The following is a 10,943-nucleotide window of genomic DNA, read 5'->3' on the forward strand; positions in this document are numbered from 1 at the left end:
CATATTGATTTGATATACCAAATTATGTGTTGATATTGTTATAATTAACGTGTTTTGTTTTATTCCCTGTAGACCGCTGAGGCTAACAGTAGGTCGTTCTCCAGCAACCTTCCACCGCCTGCAGGTGACTCTGAGAAGGTTCAGTCTGCAGTATTTACCAACACAGAGCCCCTAAGCACCATCCAGAAACAGGACATAGCCACTACAAATGCATTCCCTGTATCTGTAGACCCCCTGCTCCAGCAAGGCTCTCAGCAATTCCTCCTGGAACCCAGAGATGGCCTGGTACAGGAGAGGATAGGCAGTAATACTGGGGCTTTTGGGAGGCTGTGTGGGGAACCTGCTTCCCAACAGCATCAACTGCCCCTGTTCCCTCCAGATGAGGTGGCCCAGTTGGAGCAAGCAGTGAGACGACTTCATCCCGAAGACTTCTGCAGCCTACCGCTACAGTCAGACAACTCTTTGGCTGAACAGCAGCAATGTCAGCAACACATACAACAGCAACAGCATATACAAAAACAACAGATTCAACAACAGCAGCAGCAGCAGCAACAACAACAACAGCAACAACAGCAACAACAAATTCAGCAACAGCAAATTCAACAGCAGCAACAACAGCAGCAACAGCAACAACAACAACAGCAACAACAACAAATTCAGCAACAGCAAATTCAACAGCAGCAGCAGCAACAACAACAACAAATTCAGCAACAGCAAATTCAACAACAACAGCAACAACAACAACAACAACAAATTCAGCAACAGCAAATTCAACAGCAACAGCTTCAACAGCAACAACAGCAGCAGCAGGCTTTGGATAACCTACAAAATCAGATATTTCAGTCACAGATCCCCATGCAGTGTGGCTTATTCCAAGGTGCTTCGCAGGCTGAAAATGCAGAACAGCAGGGTTCACCACAAAGCTTGGTGTCAAACAGGGGTTCCCTTTTCCAGCAGACCCAGCAGCAAAAACAGCAGCATCAGCAAGCGGCTATCTTTCAGCAGGAGATCCTTTCTATTCAGACCAATTTTCTCCAGCAGACGCCCTCACACACTTCCCCACCCCTTTTCCACAGTCCCAGTTCCTTGACGGAGGCACGAGATCCACAGGGAACTCTGTTTCACCCTCAGAAACCTTCTCACACTCAAGAGCAAGTTCAGGCTGCCCTCTACCAGAACACCCTAACGGTACTGAGTGGGTCTAATCTCTCTCCTGAGCAACAGCCCTCCACCCCGAGCCTTTTCCTCCCTCCGACATCTATGCCTTCTCAGCTTACAACCAGCAGCAGTCAGCAGCAGCAGCAACAGCTAGCCTTCCTCAGCGCACTGCAAACCCCTGCGCCTGAGCCACAGTCGGTGTTCCAGGCTCAAACCCAGATGTCCCCCATTCAGCAAGGAACTCCCATGGAACAACATCAGCCCTCCCAGCCTCAACCCCTGGCACAGCCGCCCCAACAAGCCCCGCTGTTTCAAAGCATCTCCCCCCACTCGCCTGCAAACAGCCTCTCTCCGAGCCAGCAACAGCAGGCTGGCCTATTGTTCCACAGCAGTCCCCTGTCCAGTCCGGACCAGCCCACGGGCCTCCTTTTCAGCAGGCAGGGACAAATCCCCCCCAGCAGCCTAGCTTCTCAGGAGCCGCAGAACCCCGCTCTGCTCTTTTCCCAGGCCGGCATGGTGACGGACAGACAGCAGGACCGCTCGGAGCCCATGGCCTTGGGAAACGCCGCAGAGCCTCGTCAGCAGGTCCTGTTCCAGGAGCAACAGCCCATGCAGCTGGGCCGCAGCTCAAACAGCGGGCAGGAGCAGCCCGTCGCCCTCTTCATGTCTCAGTCCAACATGGCTACCTTACAGGGAGGAATGGCTACTCAAGAGCTGCCCCAGACTACCATCTTTTTACCCACGCAGAACGGCCTCCAGACGACCACCTCGTCCCCCGTGCAGCAGCCAGGCTCTCTGTTTCAAACGGCTGTCAACGGAACCATCAGTCAGCCCAACCAGCCGCAGCAACCTGGCCTCTTCCTGTTTGGGATTCAGAACGGTAAACTGACTGAAATACATTATACATTATAGACTCTCAATTAGTCCAAAAAAAAAAAAGAAGGCCTGAAGATGAACTACTGTAGATTCTCACACACACACACACACACACACACACACACACACACACACACACACACACACACACACACACACACAAACAGACACAGACTTTTGCTTCTGAACCAATTCTTACTAATATTCTTTGTCCACTCTTTACAGAGTGCAGCCAGATGATGAACACTACTGGAACCACACTCTCAGATCAGATTATTGCTATCAGCCAATCTGGACAGAACCAGAGGGAGAGTGACGCACACATCCAGTCCCTTCTCAGTCAGTCCTTGTCAGATGCTGGGTCCATGCAGAATAGCATGACGGTATCTGAAAATATGGAGAAGATTGACGACCTGTTGGTTAGCCTGCAGGGCAGCAACCTAACCCGGTCCTACTAACCATCATACAGTACAGGTGATACAAATTTATGTTTTATCTCGTTTAACCACTTAAGCCCTATTTTATACTTCGTCATGATGTGCCACAGGGCAAAAATAACCAATCTACATACTAACAACGTGTCTCATCACAGCACGTTGTGAGCTTCATCTGCTATTTTGGAAAGATTTAGAAACGTTTTACCTTTAATGACATGCTTAAAATAGGGATGCCAGATTGACAGTGGTCAATAATGAAATGGTTTAGTCAAAATATTCCCTTTGTTGACAGTGGTGCACAGGAAATCGATCCTGATTTTCACTGAACTCAGCTGTGAAATATCCCTGCAGTAGTTATGATCCAGAATATGTACTTATATTTGACCCTGTTTATGCCCCGCTAACGTGTAAACTGCTCTTATTTAGGAACTGTGAAGATTGTCTTGGATGCAGGAGGACATTGAAAGTTTAATGAACTTATGTGTGGCTGTCCATGAGGAGCTACTTCCTTTTCAAAGGACGCCTTCACAAAGATATGTCATCGTGGAATTGATGATTTCATTTGGACAATGTCAAATATACAGACAAAGACCTTGACATTGGGTTTTGAACATTATATTTTTGTCTACACATTTTTACACAATGTTTGTAGTCTTCTTACAGATGTTTTATTAGAATACAGATCACCTCCAGCTGTGAGTGAAACATCTCAAAATGATTGATGTTCGATTATTTCGTTATAGTGGTATTTTTTAATATGGTTTAAGCATAGCTGTTGGTGCAAGTTAGCATATCATTCTATATTCTCTAGTACTAGACTGTGTCGGCTTGCTACGTACTGTTTAGAACACATTCTCTTTTTTTATATCTAACAAAGCATTGAGTATTTTAGGTAAGTTAGAGGGTATCAATATAGGACAGGCAGGCAGAGAATATATTTTTTAACGTTTTCATTCAGCACTTTATGATGCTCTATATTGTGACCAGTTACTTAGGGTTAACGGCTCCACCAGAGGAATTATATTTCACAGTTGCCTCTTTTCCTCAATGTTTACAAAGGAAAGGACACATTTTTTGGGACTCCATGAACCGATTTTTTCATTCATAGCACAGGTTAATAAATTGACAATTTTCATGAATCTACTTTTGATGACAACAGTCAACTTAACAAGTAAACTTGAGTTTTCCCGTGCAAAATATCTCCAGTAGATCGATATAAGTAATTCTCCATACATTTATTCAAATATATATCTATCAGACAACAAGTTGCACACATGAAGCTCTCCTACACTTTAAAATCCTTGCTGGTCCATTTTTACTTTTCAATAGATAAATTTACTGTCAGGATTTTTCAGTGTATTTGCAAATGTGTGCCTATAACGGTTAAACATTTAGTTTTCTTTCTTTCTTTTTTTTAAATCTCAATCTCATTGGCAGCCATTCTACTACTACTGCAAGTTAAATGTATGTTTTGACTATTATGGATAGTTCTCCCTAAAACCCTCCCAATTGTGATCTAAATGAGAATGAATGTGAATCAAGAGTGGGGAAGAAAATTGTTTTGCAAACTCTCGACTAAATATTGGTGTTTTCTCATTTTATGTTCATGCACACCTCATCAACATACTGTATGCGTGTCCTGTGCGCATGGTGCGAGTGTGTGTATTGTTTTTGTAATGCATAGTATATAGATTTATGTTTTTTCATGTAATGCGTCAGGAACGCATAAACTGGAATAGTATTCATAGATTAGCTGGAGTTTTCCAACTGTAACAATGTGATAGAATTAGTGAATGTTGCCATGTAATGGAGAGGCAGCTGTTCTTTGGCTGCATCCATTTTCTATTGTTTTATGTTGTCCAGGTTGGTGTTACATGCAGGAATAGAGCCCATCATACATACAGTATACTCTCATGTAAATGGAAACCGTTCAAGTTCTAAATTCTTATATTGTACAGTAGAATACAGAATATTCTTGTCTATTTTTGGCCAATGAAGGTCAACTCAGGACCCAAGTTTGTCTCAAGTCTTGCTTCATTTTCATCCTGATGAAAGCCCAGCAGTCTCAAGGCTCATATGGGTTGTTAGTTTGTTGTTTGTGACTTGCCATATGATGACAGGGAAAAGCTGAAATGACTAGATACATTTGTTCTGTTTTTTGTCTCGCCTCTATCAGATCTGTCAGTAGATGGATTTCCAAAGTTGATATCATTGTTAAGCATGAAAATCTGAAAACCTGCTGCCAAACATTTAATTTTCTTTCTTTGTTAGTATGAACAAGGGGCTGGTCTCTGATGGCAACAAGAAGAGCTCAGTTAAATGCTACTTTTCTTATCTTGTTGTCTGTGTGTACTGTACTTTATATTAGAATGAATTCTTAACACCATTACATTTTATGGACGTTGTGTAAAATCCACTTGGTAATGTGATTGGTTGGGGCTAAAGGGACCCTACTCTTGAAGGCAACCTCAAGCCCAATTTATTTATATATATATATATATATATATATATATATATATATATATATATATATATATATATATATATATATATATATATATATATATATATATATATATATATATATATATATATATATATATATATATATATATATATATATATATATATATATATATATATATATATAAAAATATAATTATTTGAGAGAGAGAGGTACAATGGCTTGGCTTTCCAAAAATAGCAGACCTATAAGGTCACACAACATGTCGTATCCGCAATGTTGTGAGCTTATACAGTAGATCAGCTATTTTCGGTCCGCGATGCTGCGTAAGACGGGGCATAAATTAGGCATTGCTTTGGAGAAAAGAGCTGACTGTGATTGGCTTTCTTCAACATGTGAAACACCAGAGATTGTCTCCAAAATAGTCGTATTTATGTCAGATTTTTCTTTTTCTTTTTCTTTTTTCCAGATTTACACATGTTTTCTAATTTTTTATTGGTTTATTACTTGTACTTATTAGACCATTATCAAATGATATGTAATTTATTTTTTTGTGTTGGGTGTTGGGTAAATTGTGTCCAAGAATCATACTGGTGTTCAAATTAATCATTGATGTGACACTATCAATGGGATTTTGTCCCACACTCTTGAAACTGCAACAGGCTTTCTGTGATTGTGATGTTTTGAATTGGGATTGAAAAGTGATATGTACATTATTAATAATGTGTACATTCATATGTATTGTTTTCCCTTTCTGATTTTGGCACAGACAGATTGGAACATTGTCAATACATCACTTAAAACTTTACAAACTTATAAATCGCAATAGACCATACAAAGGGTAAAACCCCATCAATACGCAGTATAAATTAAGCTTATAACATATCCTTCAAAAAGGACCAATTAGTTACATTATTTTAAAGTTTTATTTACAGTATATCGTTTACAGTAGAGCTGTAGATATATCTCACCTAGGCATGGAATGTTTTTTTTATTGCACAGTGGAGGTATTACCAAGTATTCACACTGAGGAAAAATTGTAACTTCTAAAATTAGAAACCTCTTGCGTTTCTGTAATTATAAATGGTTATTACTGTACCAACAAATCTGATATTCATAATTAAGGTCAGTTGCATGACTGGGAGCAACTTTTTATTTTATTTTTTACTTATGTTAAAAATCTGTTATATTAAATGACACTGAAATCTACAGTGTTACTAATATTATTCAAATGTTCAGAATTCAGAATGGCTGAAGTGTCACTAAAGAGCTATTCAAGCACTTTCTGTTATCTGAGTTTGGGCAAAGATTAAGTTAATAAGACTAGAGGACTTCCACATTCTCTCCTGGAGTGATGGTTGGCATTCTCTAATGTGAATTGGATGTTATTGCACTCGGGAGAAACCAGCGAGTGACGACTCCACAGTCAAATATAATTTAGAGGTGTTAGTGAGATTCCGACAATTAAAAATGAATGTGCCTTGAGAAACATTTTAATAGAGATAACATTTATCTATTACCATTGTTGCCTAATGTATTTAACTCACAGTGATGATTAGCCCTCTATAAATAATATGCTGGAAGCCATAAGATGTTGAGTGTGCTTCACTCAAAGAAACCAAGTGACCAGATAAATGTAGTGTTGTGCAATTTGTTTGTTTTTACTGAAGTATCCATTGCATTTATGTTGTATAATGTAGATGCAGCTGATTTTTTTTTCTGAAACTGCTATGCAGCTAATATACAGTATACAGCAGATGTAAGTACACCCATGTGCAAAATCCCTTGAATATCAAATAATTCAAAATTGTATCACCTTACAGTAATTTAATTACTTTCAAGTTGAACAGTATGATATTTGCTCTTATGTAAAATAAAAATATTTACAGTATTAAAAATACATAGCCCACTGTAGGAACTCAGTGCAACAAAAGTCAGTACACCTTTTATTACTGAGATTCAAATATTGTTTTCTCCCCGATACTTTTCTTTTTTTTCTCCACACTAAGAATAATAACTATAAAGATAACTATAATGATGTTGATGAGCATTATAGAACGATAACATTCATTCAGTAAACATGTTGAACATGATTGATGTGTTGTAGGATATGTGAGGTGTTCTGTAAACATATTGAACATAGCCTGACCCACTGTATGTTGAACGTGACTGATGAGATGTAGGCTACATGAGTGGTGTTGTACGTGAGTGATGTGTTGTTCAGTAAACGTATTGAACATGTATGTTGAACGTGACTGATGATGAGTTACTGTTGGCTACGTGAGTGGTGTTGTACGTGAGTGATGTGGTGTTCAGTAAACATATTGAACATGTATGTTGAACGTGACTGATGAGTTGTAGGCTACGTGTGCGGTGTTGTTCGTGAGTGATGTATACAGTAGGCTAAAAACATGTAGTACATGAGTGATGTGTTGAACGAGATACCCTTTTAAATTTGGATGTATATTGATCAAATTGATCTTAATGTTATCCCAATGACATTGTTCAGTGTTCACCACTGTTGTCATTATAGTAGTGGCGTGGACTCTGCCATCCACTTGAATTTGACTTGTTTTTTAAATGACATATGACATGTAGTTATTGTTATAGTTTTCGATCTCGGCCATTCAGTCCTTCTAAGCTCTTTTCTGGATAATTCTCTCTCTCTCTCTCTCTCCATCTGAAGTATGGTCAGATATTTTTCATGATATTGAGTTAATCTTATTTTCTTGGATGCCGTCCATAGAGGTTGACGTTATACAATGTCCTTCTGAACTGTCACAAAAACTCTGACATGGTGGCTGATTACTGTTGCTACTGCATTGACATATTTTTATTTGGTCAATAATCTTCCTGTATTCTTAGGTCTCACTATAAGTCTCACTATCAAATGTTTCAATTCCTCTGGTTATTCTTTTCTACATTGAGCCAAAAGGCAGAAATGCAGATAGATAAAAACACATTTTGAAAGTTCTGGTGTTCACAGGTCATTTTATATCCATGTTCATGTAGGCTAATTGGAAATCACAGGTGTACTCAGTTTAGTTTCAATGATCACAGGTTTGCTAACTTGGTCAGTGGTCATAAGTACAGTACAGTATTTGTTGAACTGACTTTCTACTTTGAGACTATATTTTTAATAGTCTTTCTAATGTATTTGTTTTGGGTTATTAATAAGAGGAAATGCTCATCAACATAAATAATGACATTTTTGAGAGGTGATACAATTTTGAATCATTTGACATTTAGTGATATTGCACAAGGGTGTACTAATTTCTGTATTCTGTAAATGTAGATCTGTTACTTTTTGAATATATATTTTTCTATAGGCCTATAGCCTCTCAATTTTTTCATCATGGAAAAAATTGATATTGTAATTCTATAATTATTTATGTTGCTTTTTAAAATATCTTCTGTTGCTTTATGTGCCGCTTGAGATGGATTTACATTTTTACAGTTAAGAGACCAATGCAGATATATTATATAAACAAACTAAATCTAAATATTTTTTTGTCCAAGTTTTTCTTCTCATCTCACACTTACTGGGGTTTGATGCGGAGGTTGGAATTAGAACCAGCTAGGGCAGGTACTAGTGCAGTGGTTCATGAGCCTTTCTTTCTGCTCTAAAGCAGAAGACTACCAACTGTTTGACATAACGAATCAGATCAAATCAGACTAATCTTTATTGTTACATCACAGGTTTACAGGTGTAAAGAAGTGGGTGAAATTTGTTTTTGTGCAAGCTCCATCGTTTTTTTGTTTTCTTTCAGGCCAATAAAAGTAATTCAAACAATAATTAATTGTTTTCTGCCCTATAGTCTATGAACAATACAATTAAAAAATACTACTACTTACAATAAGTGAACCACTGTGCTAGCGATTCTGCAAGACATAGCAAGGGAAAAGCAAATTAACTTTGTTTCCAAACATGTGAACAACTGTAAAATAATCACAGTTGAAAACATCTATCTATCTTTTGTTGGGGCATTTGTATACTCTTGCAATTATATTTCTGTAAACCTGCTGCTATCTATATTAATAAAGATACACTGTAAAGCCATTTGGTTTTTCATTATGCGTGTTTCTTGTACACAGGTTGCACAAGAATTAATTAATTACAGATTGAAAATTGATTCAATTTTCAACCTCTAAAGAGGTTTTTGGTACTACTAGAGACTGTTTTGCACCCTGTCCGTCCGTCCATCCGTGTGTGTGTGTGTGTGTGTGTGTCTGTCACCCCCTCCGTCTGTGGACAACTAATCTCCGGCACTGTTGGCTTGATCGCAGCGAAACTGCGCACACACACTCCCTGGATGCCAATTCAGAACCTCTGCCCCAAATTTTTCACATGGGCCTGTTACAGTGCCAGTGCCACCAGGAGGCTGCTCACATCTGCCTTTTATAACGCCCCTTTTGTAAAACAACTTTTTTGACAGTACTATGCAGATTTTATCCAAACATCACGCAAATCGGTACACAGTATCTCTATAGTCATTAAACGAAACGGGTCTTTCAGATTCTTCATGTTCCATCCTGATTGGCTAAGAATGGCTTCCAAAGTTTGCAGGAGTATATCAGTTTTGAACAAAATGCCTCAAATCATGAACACAGCATGAAATTTTGCACGCACATTCTCACTAGGCCGAGGAAGAAATGCCACTTGAGCATTTTTAAATCAGCCTCATGGTGGCACTATAACAGGCCGATTCTGTTTTTACCTATAATTGCACCGATCTGTGTAAAACTTTGTATAGCACTCTCTTGAGGACAAGGAAAAACCTTTGCCCTGCATTTTTCACATCTGCCTTTTATAACGCCACCAGGAGGCCGACTTATTATGTAAAACTATTTGTTTTAATATTACTCCTTCAGATTTTATCCAAATTTCACACAAATTGGTACACATGATCTCTATAGTCATGTGATCAAGACGGATCTGTTTGATTTTTCATATTCCATCCTGATGGCCTAAGATTGACAGGTGAAACTTTGCACGCCCATTCACACCACGTTGAGGAACAAATGTCGGCCTTTCAACATTGCCCTATTACAGCGCCACCAGGAGGCTGATTTTGGCAAAACCTATTTTTTATATTACTCCTACAAATGTTGGCAAATCGGTAGCCTACATATTATCTCTTTAGTCAAGTGATCAAGACCGATCCGTCCGATCAGTCCAATTTTTACATTCAAGCCTGATTGGCGAATTCCGAACATTGCTGGCCCACACTAACTTACCTGACCTGGTGAAGACCTGTGCTCCGAGGAGCACTTTTTCTAGTTGGCAATCATTTGGGCCTTATGGAGGGCAGAACAAGTAAAACCTAACAAAGCTGTTGTTGATTCACCTGTTGGCTTTGGGGAGTGAGAGCTTGGAATGATCTTGTTAATTAAACTGTGGTATCCCTATACAAAGTTAAGAAAATGGACTGTGTGAGGTTGTATTCTTGTGGGTCCAAGGGCATTCGGGAGTATAGGAATAGAAATTGTTGACAGATCACTAAAAGCTCTTCAAAAAGAGGATAGTTGGCTTGATGTGAAGGTGTTCCGGGACAGACTGGAATATTACAGCATCAGGGGCTTAAAAAGGAGTGGCAGTAGGAATGGAAGAACAAAACGAGGGGGAGACTTTATCAGTTCAAGTCTGTGAAAAGAAAGTGTGTACACAGGAGTGTCAGAGCACTGAGGTTCGGACACTGTGGGCTCGGCTGTCTATTGCTTATTGAGATTAGTCTGACTCCGTAAGTGTGGCAGTCCATAGATTGTTTAGCATATGTTTACCTATATAAAACATAGAGAGAACAACCGTTTAAGAATTGGCTGATATGGGGATTATCATTATCATTATCATTATCATTATCATTATCGTTGTTGTTGTTGTTGTTGTTAATTTATTTTGTTGGGACAAGAACCATAAGCTGTGGAAAAATAAGAATATGTTGGCTTTTTTCCCCCACAAATCTTTATCTATAACAATCATGACATACAATACAAATATACAAACAAAA

At 38.8% G+C, this 10,943-nt stretch overlaps 1 protein-coding gene across 3 annotated transcripts in view; it reads left to right on the forward strand.

Annotated features, from left to right (window-relative positions):
* Positions 1 to 4,948, forward strand: part of nfat5b (nuclear factor of activated T cells 5b) — a 39,633-nt gene extending 34,685 nt beyond the window's left edge. For all 3 annotated transcript variants that reach the window (XM_080436152.1, XM_080436153.1, XM_080436154.1), the window contains exons 12-14: positions 73 to 2,038; positions 2,260 to 2,508; positions 2,898 to 4,948. In XM_080436152.1, coding sequence (XP_080292278.1) covers positions 73 to 2,038; positions 2,260 to 2,492 — 2,199 coding nt within the window. In that variant the 3' untranslated portion in view covers positions 2,493 to 2,508; positions 2,898 to 4,948. The remainder of the gene's footprint in view (positions 1 to 72; positions 2,039 to 2,259; positions 2,509 to 2,897) is intronic.
* The last annotated feature ends 5,995 nt before the right edge of the window (positions 4,949 to 10,943 follow it).

Source organism: Gymnoscopelus braueri (genome assembly GCF_963280865.1).
Source record: "Gymnoscopelus braueri genome assembly, chromosome: 1".
Taxonomy (NCBI): Eukaryota; Metazoa; Chordata; class Actinopteri; order Myctophiformes; family Myctophidae; genus Gymnoscopelus; species Gymnoscopelus braueri.